Below are 18,173 nucleotides of genomic sequence, written 5' to 3'. Positions count from 1 at the left end.
CCCATTATTAAGGGCAGCAATACACATATATAAATATTTGTTTATGATCTAGTGTTTGTACTATCGATCTCAACATTAGAAATTCGATTCCTCCACCCTACTTTAATTATAATACTGAATTTGTACAGAGGTTTGTCGTAAAGTGTAGAAGGGTCGTGAGCTCCCTCTATCAGTAAAGAATAAAAAGAGAGACATCTTCATCATAGTAGAACCTGCAATTGTAGAAGACTGAACGTAGTGGCGAACCAATCTATTTATCGATGTTGTTCTCCTTTTTTTCTTTATTTTATTATTTATTATTTTACGATCAATTACTTATTTGGTTCTAACCTGTAAAGTAGGAGTTTGAGGTATAACTTAGTTTATTCCACATTTATTTAAATCTAGCATAAATTTCCAACACTAATTTTTACAATAGGCACTGAATCATTGAAAATTTTAAAGTACAAGAATTAAATTGTTACATAGTCAAGTTTATGGATTAAATTGTTACAAAAATAAAAGTTCGGAGACTAAATCATTACAAACCAAAGTTCAAAAACTAAATTTTTACTTTTATTAAAGTTTAGGGACTATAAGTGATTTTTAACCAAATTGAAATATAACTTTTTTGTAATGGTATAAAAAGTTTATTTAATATGTAAAATGAATCATCCTCAGTGTCGGCATTGGCATCGTAGAAAAATAGAAGGAAACTTGTGTAAAAGTTATAATATTAATCTCAACAAATATATAGGCCTATTATTACACTTAAAAAAAACACATACTTTGTAAATTTTCAATTCTATTAAATTGGACCTTAGTTAAATGTCAAATCCTTCATTTAGAGTTTGTTAATTTATCCACTAATTTTAGTATAGAAAAAGTAGAGCGATAATCTTTATAAATGCATCACATTTGGATTGATTTGAAAAAAAAATATGTTTTTTTTATTTGAGAAAAAAAAATGTTTTCAAAAACTCAATTTTATTTATTTATTTTATTTTATTTTGATAAAAATGGTTGAAAATACGCTTTAAAAAGACATTTTAAAATTTTTAAAATCAAGCAATGTAAGCGGCCAAGGGCATCTAATAGGAAGGTTAACATTTGGGAAGTGGGAACTAAGAAGGGCGATGGCTTTCCGGCGCCGCCGGTTTGCCAATCCTTCTCACACACTCACAACGGCTTCTTCTCACAGAACAAACTCTCCATATCAGTTCCGTAGAATCTCCCGACATCGCGAAAGCTTTCCCCTCCACCCATTCAATCGTTCGTTTACAGCGCGCCGTCTGGGATTCTCATTATAAATTCATCTTCTTCATGTTTTACAGGTGATTATCTCTCTTTTTCTTTCAAACTTTAGTTATAATCAAGTGAAATCATCTGAAATTTCGTTCACACACAAATATTTGCTCCAATTTCGTAAACAGCCCGATGTAACATTTTGTTTTTTATTTTTATTTTTGAAAATGGAGCTTATCAGCACTATCTATCCCGCTAAATTTCTTCTTTTGTTATCTATCTTTCATCCATGTTTAAAAAATTAAGTCAAATTTTTAGAACGCATTCAAAAAGTTGTTTATGTTTAAGAATTCAACCATTGAATATGTAAATTATTATAAAAAATGTGGATGAAATAAGTTTAATTTTCAAAAATAAAAATAAAAAACTAAATGAGGTTTTCAATTTTCGTTTCAAATTTATTGGGTCGTGGATGTTTTGGAGTTGGATAGTGATTTTTGGAGATTTTTCATAAACTTATCTTTTTATAAAAGAAATAATTTTATTGATGGTATAAAATTAGAAAAAGAAATAATTTCATTGATGGTATGAAATTAGAGAAGAAGAGGAGACCCAAAGAAGAGTTACAAAGACCTTTCCAATTGGAAAGGAGCATGGTAAAGTTATAGTTGTGAAATAAGGGGAACATTTTTTAACTATAGCATCAAAAAATCTAGAGGGGATTTCTTTATCTTAGAAAATTTTTATATGCATTTATTGCCATAATTCCAGCAGAGGGCTCTCATAAAATTCTCTGAAATCATCTTTTTTCTCCTTTTTGTAGGGGTGTCCACTAAGAGTGTATGAGAGATGAGATTAGGATCTTCCAGGAGGACTGCTTGCCAATGTGGAGACAAAACCATATGGGGACAATGTTCTTTGAAGCTTTTCATGAGTATTAATGGCTGTGTGGTAGCTCCCATAGGAAGAAGTTTACCTTTTTTTGGATAATGCTCTTTCCAAATCAAATCATTGATAGGCAAAGCATAATATGTGTTAGAGGGACTCTATCACGCAAGAGAGATCCGTTGGAGAAGATACCATTCGGTTCGGACGTCCATAATCGTTTGTCAGGACTATGAGACTAGGAGATTGTGGACAAGCATTGCATAAGAGCTCCATATTCATCGATTTCTATATCTGTTTGGTTTCTTCTCAACCTCAAATTCCAGAAGGCAGAATCCACCATTATTTAAGAGAAGAATAAGTTACGAAGGGAAAGTGTGTTTTATGTTTTGGACGATGAAGATTGCATTTAGTAGGTAACTGAATGATTTGTCATGTTCTTAGCCTATTTATAAATCTGGTGTCGTAAAATTCTTATATTCTCTCATTATATTGAGAAAGTACACCACTCTTTACAAAAGTTGTATGTTTATCTGTTTATTTGTCTGTCAATCTGTAGTTTTGAAGATTGCATAAATGACTCTGTTATTATATACTTGTTGCAAGCCCATGATAGCTTACCGGGTAATTCTAATTCAACTAATGTTTGCGTTTTGAATTGATATAATTTTTAGCTCATATTGATGGCTTAGCTAGGGTTCATACTCTTCTAATTTGCAATTATTGATATCTTGCACGTTAATCTGATATTTGATTTAAATTGTCTAGTTGTTGGGTTTCTATTAGTTTTAAATGTTTAACACATAATTCTTAAAAAAAAAAAAAAAAAAAAACAGGATCATTGTTCGTAACTCTTGCCATATACGTCCTTTTCAGCTGCAAGCTCCGCCCCAACTAGGCTGTCAAATTGTTCATTCTATTCACCCAAGTTAATTGATATGTGTAGTTTATACATGCTGCAGTTTTTGGTTTTGTGCATTTCATTTGTAGTCATAGTTTTACTTCATATAATACAGTTCACTGTGATATTAGAGCTTCACGTTGAGAAGTTTGTCTCGTGAGGTTTAAAAACAGTGGTATATCAATTAGAGCTTCATGAAACCCTTTTGATTATGAGGTGATCACTTGGATGAACTTTGGAAGTCGGTGGCTCTACATAGTACATATGGTCCTTCCTAAGTTTTACGTTTCTCCCTGGACATCGGTGACGATTATTTTGTCTGGAATTGTACGACAGGTCTTATTGTGCTTTACTAGCCTCTTTTTTGTGAACTTGTTCTTTGGATGCATTTCGAGTCTTGTGTTTTTTTTTTTTTTTTTTTAATGAAAGTTTAATTTTTTATAATATACGTTAGGTTTTATCTACTTACTAACATTGCTCTCTTACTGTTGTGAACACATAGCGATCAAAAAGTTTAGAAGAACCCCATTCAGTTTTTGTTTATCTTCTTCTTTTAGCCAAAATATGGAATGTGTGTGCATGCGCATGTTCATATGCCTGAGATAGCTGAAATCTCAATATGACAACACAATACTTCAACGAAGTCTATTCACACAGGTGTTATGCTTGCTTCTGTTTGTTTTTCAAATGTCTCATTCGTATATCTCTTTCTCGCTGTTTATCATTTAACTTCTGATTGACATAGAACATTCGCTGCAACAGTATCGTTGAGTGCATTTTGACCCTTTTCCGACTTAATTTCCAGCTATTTAGCTCATTTGTTTGATTCTTTCTTTCAGATTCCATCACAGGAGGTGTTAAATCTGGTTTGTCGATCAGCCACGATTAGATTGTGTAAACTGTAAACCAAAGCTCTGATAGGTTTTCGGTCTATTGCATCTGTTGACGACATTCAATCTCAAATTCATGTGTTATGTATCTTGTTTACCTTTTCTATTTCCAATTTTGTTGAGGAAGAATGATGTAGAAAAATGTCATTTTCTTTCTAGGCAGCAGAAAAGTAATGAAATTTGATATCTCACATCTACATGTTCGGTTGATTAGGGGTGTTCGAAAAATCCCACAATCCAGATTATCCAATCCAAACTACAAGGGTTGGGTTGTATTAGTTTTTTTCTTAGATTGGGTTGGGTTTAACTTTTTTTTTTGTTTTTGTTAGGTTGGGTTGGTCTCAGGTTGGTTAAGTAAAAAATTCGAATTGACTCAGTTCAACTCGAATTACACGTATGTGCCCGTGCACACATATATTTTTCTCTTGAATTTATGAATTTTTAATATTTTTCTTTTAAAATTGTTATGATGGTTGTATTTGTTTAAAGTTTGTAATAAATATTATGGATATTTGATTTTTAACATTTGAATTATATGAGATCCTAGTTATTAGTAATATGTTGTAGATAATTTTACGTAATATAAAATAATATAAAAAAAAACTATAATCCGACAATCCAACCCAACCTGGATTTTAAGGGTTAGGTTGGGTTTGGTTAGAGATTTTATTCGGATCTTTTGGGTTGTCAATACAATCAACTTGAATTTTTGGTTTGATAAAAAAAAATATCAACGATCCAATCCATATACACCCCTACTCCTGATCCCTTGGTTATATTTCAGACTATTTTTCAGTCTTATTTTTCTTTAAATGAATCTCTTCTACGGAAGTTTCCTACTTGGTATGGTTCATTCAAAAACCTTACTTACGTCTGAAGTTCTGTAAAATACGTCTTCGATTTTGCTGCAAACAATGTTACTCTTGTTCTCAAATGAAGTGCTTGAATCCAAAGTTGAATTATTAAATGAATCAATTTAAATTGTAAGCTTTCTCAAAAGTATATTAATTCATACCTTTTATGGTGTTCGGTTTAGATAAAAAATAGTGTGGAACTTATAATTTTATAAATTAAATTCCTAAATTTTTATAAACAAAATAATTTAAACTTTAAAAATTGTTCGTACATCAATTCTAATTGTCCATTTTATTAATCTTGAAATAATTATATATTTTACATGATATTTTTTAAATAATAAAATAAGTCTAAAGGAATATTAATTAGTATACTTATGAGAAGTTGAAGGTTTAAGCTTATACAATTATAATCAATTATTAGTTTAGAATTTAAATTTATACAATACAATTATTAAAATGTATAAATTAAGATTTTTTCAAGTTGTTATTATCAAGTCACCGTAACATGCTAACAAATGAAGAATAATAAATAACTTTCTGACTAAAAATTTAGGATAAATTGATTTTTGGTTTGATGTTTTTATTGATACCGTCTTCAAAATTAATAGATTTCTATTGATGCTTTTATTTATCCTTAAATTTTAACTAAAATTTTAAAACTACACACATAAAATAATTCAAATGGTATCGATAAAAACCAATCAAAGATTAAAAATTTGAAAATTTGAAAATAAACAAAACACCAAATTTTAAAAGAAAATATACTTTTATAAAAATCAGTTTGATCTCCGGAAAGCATTTGCATCTTGAGGAGCTTCTGATACTATGTAAGTTGAAAGCTCTCTTCGAGCGATGGCGAGTTCAATTTGAAGTTCATTAAGCCTCTTCTGAAGAATTGATATAAAACCAACGCAGCCATGCACGGGATCACGCTGCCAAGCCTCTGCCTCATAGATTAGAGACTTGGCAGCTTTATCTCGCTCATCATAACTCAATTGATTAAGAAGTTTAGACACGTTACTGGCACCGTAAATCGTATGTATAGCTTCGAATTTTTTAGGCTGATCGGCTGGAAAATGCGGAGCGAAAATGCAATCGGGAAGACACTTTCTTCTTAAAAATTTACATGCTGCGCATGGTGAGCCATAATTGATTGAAGGCTTTTGGGATTGAGAATGAGAATTAGAGGAACTCATGTTAGTTAATTCTCTAAGGTTTCTATAAGCACAATAATATACACAGCCAAATGCTATTTATATATAACAATCTCTTTATCCTTTTCCTTTTCCTTTTTATGTTTAATATATTTAAATATAGTTTTAAGTATTTTTATTTAAAAATTTAAGATAACATTTACTTTTCAGAAAACAAAAATTATTTTTAAATTGTATGGAATTTAAACTATTCTAATTTAGAAAATTTTTAAACAAATAAAAACAAAATTTTAAATTGTATTTAACTCTGAAATAGTTCACTTTTAAGAATAACAAAAATAAAAATAAAAATGATTTGCCATTATTAAATTCTCTATTCTTGAAATTTTTTTATTAAGTTTTCTGGGATAAAACAAAGATTTAATTTCTCGTCTAAATTATTTTTTCTACAAAAATCTATTTGTTTTTATTAAAAAAATCTTCAATAAAATGAAGAGATAATATTTACAATACAAAAATATATATATATATATTTAATACCAAATAATATGATTATCTGATTATCCATACATATAGTTCAAATGTTCTATTATTAAGATAAGATTTATTTTTTTTAGAAAACAAAAATTATTGTGAAACATGTGTGATTTAGAATTTTAATTTAGAATTTTTTTAAGTAAATAAAAATAAAATTTAAAATTTCATTTAATTTTGAAATAATATTTTTTTTAAGAATAATAAAAATAAAAGCATCCATTAAGTGGAGGCTTTTTGGGTTGGGATTTGGAGGAACTCATAATAAAGAATGAAACCCATGTTTTTATAATTCTATATTAAGTTTGCAACATAAAAATCAAAATAATAAATATTTCTATAATTCTTACTGTTTCCGTTTTTTTTTTTTTTTTTCTTAAAAATGTTTTGTATATTAGATGAAATAAATAATTTTATCTACGACTCATTAAAAAAAAGAAAAGAAAAAAGCCAGTACTATTTAGGCCGCAACGTGGAACTAAAAGAAAAAAAAACTAATAAAATAAAATAGGTAAAATTGTACAAACCTGAACAACTATAAAGTTTATTACAATCACACTCGATAACTTTTAATTTGTTTAATTATACCCTTTTGTTGATTCATGATATTAAGGAAGAATTATTTTTTTTGGTACAATTGGGATAGAAGATTCAACGGACCTCGTGTTTATTAATACACTCATTTCCATTGTGGTTGGTTTGACACCTAAATGAAAACTGTTAAAATGTATTCGTTTGAGTAAATATTTACAAATTTGTCATAGATGGTTAAATTTTGCATATGTATTTTCTTATTTTGTTATATTATTTTTGTGATTATTTTTTCTTTTATTCTTATATATATATATATAGTTGGAAGATTTCTTTCTAAAATATCAATATACTTTTTTTAATCTGATTTATTTAATAAATAAAAAGTCAGATTATATCTCAAATTATAAGAATTTATATAATTTTTTTTATTTGATTGTAGACTCTAATGTTGTTTTCAAATTTCATTTTTTTTTTTTTTTACAGTTTTGACTTGATTTCAATTGTATTATAATTGGATTAGATTATTTACCTGTTGTATTATAGTATTTTTAAATATACAAAGAAAATAAAAGAAGGAAAAAAAAAAAACAATCTCATTCAACTTGTAGGCCATAGGTATTATATCTACATAACTTTCTAAATTAAATATGGTCAACGATAATTTATTAAAAAAATTAAATAAAGAGGCAAAGATGTTTTTTACAAGAAAATCAACTTTATTTAGTCTTTGGTTTTTAAAATTGTATTCTTACTTACTGATAAATTTTTATTCTTATTTTATTTTAATATTTAAGAAATGATAATTTTTTTTCATACTAGGTTTCTCCTAAGTTAAAATTTTTAAATTTCTATTAGCCACAACTAAAATAAAAGATCAACATCATTGTAAAAATAAAGTTATATTTTGCATTCTAGAGTAAATTTTTAAAATAGGAGAAAAATATAAAAAATACTAACGTGAACAGAATTCAACTGACATAAATTTGCTCTATCAACTTTGAGTTCTGAAGTTCAATACCCACTCAAATTGAAAAAATAAAATAAAAATAAATTATCAACAATTTCTCCACTAAAAATGAAATTGTGTGGAAAAAGAAAGCTAAAAAAGGTATGAAATTCCAAGTATTGTCAAAAAGGCACATTCAACTAATCGATTTCTGTTTATAAAGGGCAATGTATTACAAACTTACAAACTTAGAACTTCATCAGTCTAGCAATCTCTTCATATTTCAACTGTAACTCTTTAAAAAAACAAAGACAACAAAACTGCCTAACAAGTCGGTATAATTCGCTGAACGGGTCGCACACCGACCCGGGAAAATAAACTCGCCATTATATCTAAGCTTGAAAATCCAAGAAAATATGCAGTTTCTGCAAAAGCAACTCACGGGTACCAAAAGGGGGCTTTTCATCAGTGATCCAATCTTTCTCAAGAACACCAGACTTAGCACTGTTCAGCATCTCGTTATGAAATGCAGAAACAATGAGATAGATCGAGGCCCTCAATACATCTGCGGTTGCATATGCCTTCGAGTGCAGTGGACCACTTTTCTTTTTACCAACTGAAGTATCTACTCTTCTAATACTCGATGTTGCCCACTTAATACCAGCCGGGCCGAATAGTTCGTGTGAAGATTGTATATTAATCTTCTTCCCCATCAGTACTTCAACAGCAAGCAGGCAAGACAACAGTGTGGACATAACAGTAGCATTACTACCAGAGAGCTGCGCAACCCCAAATCGATCTTCCACATGTGAGCGTGCAGTCAACGTAGAAACCGTCCGGGCACACCATGCATATAACTGCAAAGTTTAGCAAGCACAGTCATTATATCCAATAACCACACAGATGTTCTCATTCATTTACAAAGTTCAACGACATTAAAGCTCTAAAAATAGAGGACCTTACGCCTCCATGTAATAAAATAAAAGGATAATGTAATGGGCTGCTATCTTCTACATTGGGCAAGCATAACAATTTGAAAAAGTGAATGCAATTAGATGAGTTTGTCAATCTTAATATGCTTCCCTTTGCTTTCCAATCCGTCCCGAGAAGGAAGAATAAGGGTACCGGGCCATTGATCTTCCGTTCGCAAAAGTTTTAACAGAAGAATTTGCCATGACAGTGAAGGTTTTCACAAAATGTGTACCAGGTACCATGTATCATAAAATGTGTAGTATAATACTAGCCAGACATGCTCATGTGATGGATGGAGAAGGATTTTCCATGACAATGAAGGTTTTCAAACAGTTATACCTTTCACATTCTTTTCTTCGGAAGATTTTAAAATCTAGGTTAATGCATGATAAGAACAGAGTTGACATTGATTCCAATCCAGAAAAAACTATATGCAAAGATTCTAGGATTGATAAGTAAAATCCACTGCAAAACTCCCATAGAGATGAACAAGAACAAAGGAAAAGAAAAAGACATAAAAATAAAACTAGACGAGCTAAAAGAAGAAATCGAGAAAAATAGTTATAGTCCAATTAAAATTGATCCCCAACCTGAAAGTTTTTAAGAGTTTCCAATTGTTTTATGTCCAAGTGAGAGTCCTTTGGCGGTAATAGCTGTTTGGATAGTTGGGAAGTTATGTCTACAGCACCTTCCAAACCTTCACCTAAGTTCAGGGCAAATTGCTCCAGAGGCCTCAAGGATATGGATATAACTCGCTTGTACGTCTCACCTGTTTCTTCAAAAAATGCAGCTCTCCTCCATATATCGACATTAGTCTCACAAACCATGCAGAGATCGAGAAATGCAAGATATTGCAAAAGAGACCCTGAGTTGCTGTCCTCCAAAGCTGCAAAGAGGTACTCACTAGGATTTGTTTCTGCAGCTGCAGATCCCTTTGGAGGTGCAAAAGCAAACCTCTTGGTATGTAGGACCTAAAATTACAAAATCAATCACACAGTAAATAATCAAAAAGCAGGCTTGACAAAAAATGATGTTACAAACTAGTAAATAACCAGACTTAATGGCAGAACAAAAGAGATTAAATCCATGGAGGGCAGCAACATTTTTATCGGAAAACTAACTTACGAATAAATTGTTGCTTTAAGATAGTGACTAAAACTGGAGTGGAGGATCTATCTCTTTGTGAAAACTCTTTATAAGAATCTAGTCCATCTAAAGCATAAAAGCTTCCCATTTTCTTCCCTAATAATATGGACGGGATATTTAAATTTAAGTTAAATTATACAGAACACCCCTGTGACTTCGAAAAAAGTTTGAATTATGTCCCTAGACTTTGAAAACTTTTAAACCCTTAAACTTTACAATTGTTTCAAAACACACCCTCAGATTTTTTCCTTTAAATGAAAGCTGGAAATTGATGTGACAATGAGTAAAATTTGGAAGGCATAATAGACATCATTTACAAATCAATTTTAGCTGCATAGTTTATTAAAAATCATTATGACCATTCAATTACAACTGAAAAAATATCAGTAGCATCATTTACAATATCATTTATATTATGAATTTTTATACCTCAACTATCAAGCTAATTTACATGAATGATGTAAATAATGTGTGTTTTCTAATTTTACAAATCAACAAGCACTTCAAATTTAGGGCTAAAGTTTAGGGACATACTAAAATGGCCCAGATAACAGGGGTGTTTTCTTAAATTTATGTGGAATGCTTCCTTTTCTGCGAGGAAGTCCCTTTGTAGAATTTATAACAAGATGGCAAAAGTCAGGTCACAGAGTTTCAATTAAATGGTCTTTTAGAATAGTGCTTCCATAACCATATAGCCTGGTAAAGCTCTAAAAATTCTTGTTCAAACCAGTATCGAGTTCAGCAATAATTGCCTAAAAATTAAGTCTATCAGATTGTCTCCAAGAGGGGGTATATTCATCAAACTCAAAAGTCACAAAAAATCAGAATATCTGCTGCAAGCCACAAAGTACTCAACAAAATGTTCTCGATGTGTAAATCACAGTCATAATGGGGTAGTTCAAGTTAGTTTAATTTAAAGTCTCAATATGTCATCAGGGAATGTTTGAATTGCCATTGAGGTTACATGAAGTGGGGGCATCATTGAACAGTTCCCACTGTGTGAGATGAATCATGAAGAAGGAAAGAGAACAACATAGATAATAAATAACTTGGTAGATTAGAATAATAATATGAACTTTTCACAAAGCCATCAATTCCACTTCAAAAACCTAATAGGGACTACCGACATGGCTCACTTAATGACATTAATGTGAAAAGAGAGAGCATGAAAAGCCAAGGGACATTAAAGTGGTGATCTATAGGTAAGGATTGTTGGAGCACCGACATAATTTTGAGGAAAGATATATAACCAGTGGACCCACTTAGTTAAGAGTACACATGGTTAATGGAACAATTTTTTCAAATGAACGATTTGAAGACCTCTATTCTTTTAGTAATAATGGAACAATTCTATTCTATTCGTAGGAACGAATCCATTTTCCTTTTTCTACGTAATCAAAGTCGTACATACAGTCTGAACCTTTGAGTTGAGTCCAATATTGAAATTCTTCTATAGCTGTGATAAATAATAATAATAAAAAATTATATTAAAATAAGAGAAAAGAATTCAAAAAACTACGGACTTGGATTGGATTGGCACTATAGAGATAATCAACATACAGATCATAATTTGGCAATCAATTTCTTATGTCACTCTGGTTGTAATGAAAGTTATTCTCCAAGACATTGCAGAACATAAAAATCTCAGCAAAATAAGGCATGAGATTATGATGTGACAAACATAGTTGATATTGGTTATCAAACCTAAAGCACAATGTACTAACCCGATGTAAGTGGTGAGTCAATTCCCAAGAAAGAAATACTGCAAAGCTTCCAATGAATAGAATGGCCTGGTTAGCAATGAATTTCCTGACTGTAACATTTCTCTTAAGTTGATCCGGCAGAAGGATTATTAGTACCGCTGAAAATAGGAAAGTTGCAGCAGAAAGTTTGGAAGCCAACGTGGTAGCTGATGGAAAACCCATCTTGAAGCTGAAAAAGGGGGGACGCTGTTGATAAAAGTATTTGCAATCAGTAAACCAGAAACTTAAAATTTTGACCATGAAACATGCAAGAGCACAAATAAAGATAAGTTGTGAAGTAAATATGGTAGCTAAGCTTAAAGTTCGAACCGACCGAAGGGACTTGACTTATTCGAACCGAACGATAGCGGCTTCTTTCATTTGTTTTCTGGTAATAAGCCTATCTACAGAAGCAACTGAACTACGGCATATCAAAAGAAAACAACACTGGATTTCATATTCTAATGGTGAGTTAATGATTGTATAGAGAAGTCTTCAAAATGAACAAATAGGCAAAAAATTGTGTATAAACAATCAACAACAGATATCTAGCATCAGTCTCTAACTAAAGCAGAAATTCAACCACTATAACAAAATCACTGATTGGAAATTGAAGAATGTATTTTATTAATAACAAGCATTACGTAACAGAAAGTATCCTCCCAAATTTAATCCTAAATGTACCCAAAGAAGCAGTAAGGCGTACAGCATTCAAAATCTCCCAAGTTATTTTCTTATGCATCCTAAGAAATACTCCATATTCAACATAGTTCTCAAAGCTGTTGTCATAACTACTAAGATCCAAAGACATTTTCTTCTGGACAGAACATCTGACAAGTATAATCTGTTTTCAATAAGAAAGTATCAAACTAATCTCACATCTTCTAAGTTGAAATCAATAAATACCAACAGACAAACTAAGCCGGTAGTTCCCTCTCAAGTACTCCAAACTCCCAATAGAAAGTACAAACATATAAACAACTAACAGCTAACACAGACTTAAAAAATCAAAATGTATGTAATGCAGCATTGCCGTGATATTCAACAATGAGTCCCAGTAGAAACTAAGGCCCCTGTAAATTTTGGAAATAAAGTATATACTAATTCAGTGTCTTCTCTTTGCACTCAAGCCCTAATATATCAGATGTAAGACGATCAGAACACCGATTAGGCAATTACCAATTCAAAAAATCCCACAACAACTCCATTCTGAAGGGTTCACACAACTAGCTATTTCTTCATACTCAAAACCAGCCGAGTAAATTATAATTACTCATTATAACATCCCAAGTTCCACTCTTCTAACAACCAGACAGAAGATAAACAATAAAACTACGAACGGAGGACCGAAAACTAACCTGTATGATTGGGAACGTTAGAACCCATCTTTTCTTGTAAACATAGAAAACGCCATAAATCAGACCCATCAAGAGACCCGTATGCCACGCACTTCTAAGACCATCTGATTTCCCCCAACATATGGAAACTGCCGCCAAGGAACCCGAAACTGCAGTTGCCACTACAAACAGAACCAAAGAGAACGAAACCATAGCCCGACGGCGAAAATCCGCCGAAGCCGAAGCCGATGCCGATGAAACATTATCACCGCCTGAGACTACAAGAAACCGAACAAGCCCAAAAGCGAGCTCAAGCGGCGCGGCAGGTCGCTCAAGCTGGGGGGAAGCAAGAAGAGAAAGGGAAGCAGAGAAGAGAAGCTGAGAGAGATGAAATGTAAGAAAAGTAAGGAACCCAGTGAGCAATGAAGCAAAAGGGGGAGATGGGTTTGTAGTCCCACTTGAGGAATTGGTAAAAGAAACAGAAGAAACAGCTGAAACGAAGATTTTGAAGAGGAAAAAGACGATGGTTGAAGGAATAGACTGCCAAATAAGGAAACCCAGAAAGCGATTCTTGACAACCATTTCTGGGGGTCCGAAAAACGGAGAAGACGAAGACATCTTCATGTGGGTTTTTCTTTACAGAATCAAAATCGAAGCCTGTGGCTATGGCGATCTACGTCCTTGAGAGTTGAAATTAATCAACTGGGTTTGCTTGCAAGGAAATTTAGAAGCGAGTTAAATTGTGGGATGCTTCAAAGGGGATTCCAATTTTCATCTCCCAATTCAATTTGTTTGAAGCGCACAAACCTCAACTACAACTACAAAGCTCCTTTTAGGGGGGAAAACGCTGAATGCACTCACACCACAGTACCTCTCCCATTTTTTTCCATTACAAAAATTGAAATTTGAAGGAAAAAAAAACACTTATTTTTGTTTTAACATTTTTATTTTTAAAAATAATATATTTTCTTTTATGGTAGATGTCCACGAGATGGGACAAGTTGAGATGTCATTCCCATCTCCATCTCCGCTCCCTATTTCATTCTCCATCCCCGTAAAATTTCGTACGGGGATCGGATTTCCTATAGGAAATTTTTCCCTGTTATTTTTTATTTTTATTTTTATTTTTTTAAAAAAATCAATTAACTTAAATCACTGTGAACAAATTTTAATTAAATAATTAACTTTATCATTAAATTGTTTATTAGAGTTAAGTTTGACAATTTAAATTTAAAGATAAATTACTCAAATCTTAGCTTAAAAATACTAATTAATTTTTAGTAGATATAAATAAATATAAATCAAATTATTCACATATATAATCTAAATTTAAATATTCAATTTGAACCTACTCATTATCTTTCCCAATAAAAAATCAAAATTTAAATTTAAATATAATATTTATATAATAATAATAATAACATAACATTATATAACTATATGAAATAAATAGGTATAAGCTAATTGGGGCGAGGGCGGCATTCCCTAACTCCGTTTAAGAATTTTTTCTCTATTCCTTCCTCCATTCCCTACCTAATCAGAGAATCTCCGCCCCATTCGGGGACGGGTCCCGTCCCCGTAAAATATTGGACATCTCTAATCTCCATTCGATAACCATTTACCTTTTAACATATAAGAATCAATCTTACAAACACCATTCTCTTATAATTTTCTATATTTTATTATCCACTTATTTTGAAAGTTAAAAGAAGTAGAATTCAAATTTCGAATTTGATTAAGAATTAAAGTGTAATCTTGAGAAAGATGAAAATACAATTTGAAAAATTGAAAGAAAACGATAATAAATTACAAAAACAAAAAATGGAATCTATCATTAAAAGAGGCTAAAATTATTTTTCTTTTTCTTTTCTTTTCTTTTTTTTAAAAAAAAAACTGCATCTTGCTCGGTAAAATTATAAAAAATGTCCCGAAATCTATACTTTGTATAAAAAATATTCCCAAAGTTTCAAAAGTTTCAAGAATACCCTTAAACTTTCAAAAAAAAGTTTAAAAAATACTCTTGTTGTTAGTTTTGGATAGAAATTATTAAAGTTTTGTTTCAAAAATAGCCATGAACTTTCAAAACGTTTGAAAAATTATCCTTAACTTAATAAAAATTCAAAATAACTCCACAGTTAGTATTTGAACAAAAATTGTTAATTCCCCATGACAAAAATGACTTTAAAAATAAAAAATTAAAAAAATTAAAAATTGCTCCTACTAATCAATTTGTTTGAAGTTTTCTTAAGTTCGAAAAGAACCAATTTTAAAACAAATTATATAGATATCCTCATTTTTTTCATATATGTACTCTCATATTTCTCTTAATTTTTCAATTCTTAGCTTACACCAATTTTCTAAACAACCAAAATGTTAAAGTTAAAACATAAAATACTGCAAAATTTCAAAAAATTCCAATATCAAAATCTCTTCTTGAAACATACCAAAACGATAAATAGTCAAATAAAAAAAGTATTTGACTATTATCGTACATATAAGTACTTTCATATTTCTCTTAATTTTCCAATTCTTAGCTTACACCAATTTTCTCAACAACCAAAACATACCAAAATGTTGCGACACTGAAGGCCCCCTCACAAAGCGCCTTGGAGAGTAAATTGTAAGGAGTGTTTCTTCATGCGTGTATATCAAATGGAGAGCGTTGCGGCGCCGCAAGGCAACATTGCAACGCTTGCCTAGTGGCGTGGGAGACAAGTGTCGTAACACTTGCACAATGTCGTGTCTCCCCTTGCTCGATTTTGCCGTTTTGTCTTATATTATCAATTGCTCCATTGAAGCCTGAATTGTATCCGGAATGTCCCGACGACTTCTTTTGTTTGATAACCTATCTAAGAACTAAAACAAAAATTAAATTCCTAAGAACCAACATGATTTAGGTTGATACTTTTTTTATTTGATTATTTATCATTTTAGTATGTTTTAAGAGAAGATTTTGATTTTGAAATTTTTTGGTATTTTATGTTTTAATTTAAAATTTTGGTTTTTATTTTTGTTGTTGAGAAAGTTGGTGTAAGCTAAGAATTGAAAAATTAAGAGAAATATGAGAGTATCTATATGAAAAAAAATATATATCTATATAATTTATTTTAAAATGGGTTCTTTTCGAATTTAAGAAAACTTCAAACAAATTTATCGGTAAGAACATTTTTTAATTTTTTTTTTTTTTTTAAAGTCATTTTTGTCACGAGGAATTAATAATTTTTGTTCCGATACTAACGGTTGAGGTATTTTTGAACTTTTATTAAGGGTATTTTTGAAACATTTTGAAAGTTTAGGGATATTTTTTAAACAAAACTTTAACGGTTTCCCTCCAAAACTAACGGCAATGGTACTTTTTGAACTTTTTTTTAAAGTTTAAGGGGTATTTTTGAAACTTTTGAAACTTCAGGGTCATTTTTGACACAAAGTGTTAAGTTGAAAGGCATTTTTTTATAAATCAACCCACATTTTTTTTCTTTTATTAAAAAATGTTAAATTATACAAAATACCCTTAAACTTTGTACTTTATATCAAAAATATTCTTGAACTTTTAAAAGTTTAAAAAATACCATTGAACTTTTAAAAGTTTCAAAAATACCCTTAAACCTTCAATGCGAGTTCAAAATTACCCTTATCTTTAGTTTTGGATGGGAACCGTTAGTATTTTTTCAAAAATATCCCTAAACTTACAAAATTTTCATAAATACCATTAAACTTTAAAAAAGTTAAAAATACCCTTACTTTTGTATGAATAGAAATCCTTAATACCATCTTACTTCTCTAATTTTCATCTTTTTTCTCCCCTCCTTTCTTCGATATCCTCTTACTCCCCCTTTTGTTAATTGTCTGATATTAATTATCTAAAATAAATACAACTACACACTTCAATTAAGGCATATGAACTATAATAAGAAGAAAGAGAAAATTGGTTCTTTTCGAACTTAAGAAAACTTCATACAATTTGATCACTACATTAACTGTAAGAGCTTTTTTAATTTTTTTAATTATAAGATTATTTTTGCAATAAGGTATTAACAAGTTCTGTTTATATAATAACGGTGAAGATATTTTTAAAATTTTTCTCGAGTTAAGGGTATTTCAATTTTTGAAACTTTTAAAAGTTTAGAGGTATTTTTAAAACACAACTTTAACAATTTTCATTTAAAACTAATGACAAGGGCTTTTTTTTTTTTTTTTTTACTCTTTTGAAAGTTTAAGAATATTTTTGAAAATTTTGAAAATTTAAGAATATTTTTGACACAACGTATAAAGTTTAGGAATATGTTTTGTAATTTAGCCTTAAAAAATAATAACTATAAAAAATTTTAGTAGTAGCAAATGTGTAAGCAAGTTTTTTAGGGAATTTGTACGGATAGCCCCTATTCAAGGGCCCATTCGAAATTTGGCTTCACTTCTAAACAAACAAAATTTGGCCTTTTGTTGATGTCATCACGCTGTGAATTTACCACTTTAACCCTTCCTCTTCTTCCTCCTTCCTCTTATCTTTTGCAATACTTTATTTCTTTTTTTTTTCCTTCTTTTTTTCTTTTATTTATGTCTCCCTCTAGGTGATTTTCCTTTTTTCTTCTTCGGTGATTTATATTTATATCGCCCTTTTTTGTTTTTCTCTTTTTATTCTTTGTTTTGCAGTTTTTTCCTAAAGATAAAAGTTGCAAGTGCGTTTGATGAAGAACAAGACAAATGAGAGAGGAGTGAGAGCGAGAAAATGAGAGGAAGAATTTGAACAAATGAAAAGAAAAATTGAAGAAAAAATTGCAGTTATATCTTATGAGGATCAAGACAAAGGATAGAGAAGTGGAATCGGGAAACAAGGAGCGGGAACAGAAGTGATGAGCTAGAAACAGACCCTCACACATATTTTGAGGTCAAATGGGTACTTCCATATATGGATGACGTTAGTAAAAGGCCAAATTTCGAGTCGGCTCCTACATCTGTACAAATTCTCCAAGTTTTTGCATAGTTAAAATTTGATGAAAAAAAACTTAACAACAATTTGGTAAAAGTATTTCGATTGACCACTACTAAAATTT

General features: G+C 30.6%; 2 protein-coding genes and 1 long non-coding RNA gene across 8 annotated transcripts; 1 reads left to right on the top strand and 2 right to left on the bottom strand.

Annotated features, from left to right (window-relative positions):
* Window positions 1–1,051: 1,051 nt before the first annotated feature.
* LOC120072578 lies at window positions 1,052–4,361 on the top strand. Of its 6 annotated transcripts, XR_005480540.1 has the most exons (5): window positions 1,052–1,313; window positions 2,048–2,525; window positions 2,669–2,733; window positions 3,513–3,667; window positions 3,850–4,361. It is a non-coding gene; the product is annotated as an uncharacterized LOC120072578 (long non-coding RNA). The 6 variants fall into 6 exon arrangements; XR_005480539.1 differs by lacking the exon at window positions 2,669–2,733; XR_005480542.1 differs by lacking the exon at window positions 3,513–3,667.
* A 1,172-nt stretch (window positions 4,362–5,533) lies between these two features.
* Window positions 5,534–5,953, bottom strand: LOC120073051 (protein ASYMMETRIC LEAVES 2-like). Its single transcript, XM_039025650.1, has one exon. The coding sequence runs from the start codon at window positions 5,951–5,953 to the stop codon at window positions 5,534–5,536; it is 420 nt and encodes a 139-aa protein (XP_038881578.1).
* A 2,149-nt stretch (window positions 5,954–8,102) lies between these two features.
* Window positions 8,103–14,016, bottom strand: LOC120074035. The gene is made up of 4 exons (XM_039027014.1): window positions 13,144–14,016; window positions 11,768–11,992; window positions 9,488–9,868; window positions 8,103–8,782 (listed from the first exon to the last, which is right to left on the bottom strand). Exons 1-4 carry the CDS (start codon window positions 13,744–13,746, stop codon window positions 8,318–8,320), a joined length of 1,674 nt encoding a protein of 557 aa, XP_038882942.1. The 5' UTR covers window positions 13,747–14,016; the 3' UTR covers window positions 8,103–8,317.
* Between the last annotated feature and the right edge of the window lie 4,157 nt (window positions 14,017–18,173).

This window comes from Benincasa hispida, chromosome 3 (assembly GCF_009727055.1).
Source record: "Benincasa hispida cultivar B227 chromosome 3, ASM972705v1, whole genome shotgun sequence".
NCBI lineage: Eukaryota > Viridiplantae > Streptophyta > Magnoliopsida > Cucurbitales > Cucurbitaceae > Benincasa > Benincasa hispida.
This window is presented reverse-complemented; position numbering and strand designations above follow the sequence as displayed.

Bases quoted from the DNA above. Each gene is read 5' to 3' on its own strand.
- LOC120073051 (XM_039025650.1), bottom strand. From the start codon at position 5,953: ATGAGTTCCTCTAATTCTCATTCTCAATCCCAAAAGCCTTCAATCAAT.
- LOC120074035 (XM_039027014.1), bottom strand. From the start codon at position 13,746: ATGAAGATGTCTTCGTCTTCTCCGTTTTTCGGACCCCCAGAAATGGTT. The intron at 11,993-13,143 runs GTTAGTTTTCGG...TTTTATCAACAG, and splicing joins TAACGTTCCCAATCATACAG to CGTCCCCCCTTTTTCAGCTT. The intron at 8,783-9,487 runs GTTGGGGATCAA...TAAACTTTGCAG, and splicing joins AAACTCTTAAAAACTTTCAG to TTATATGCATGGTGTGCCCG.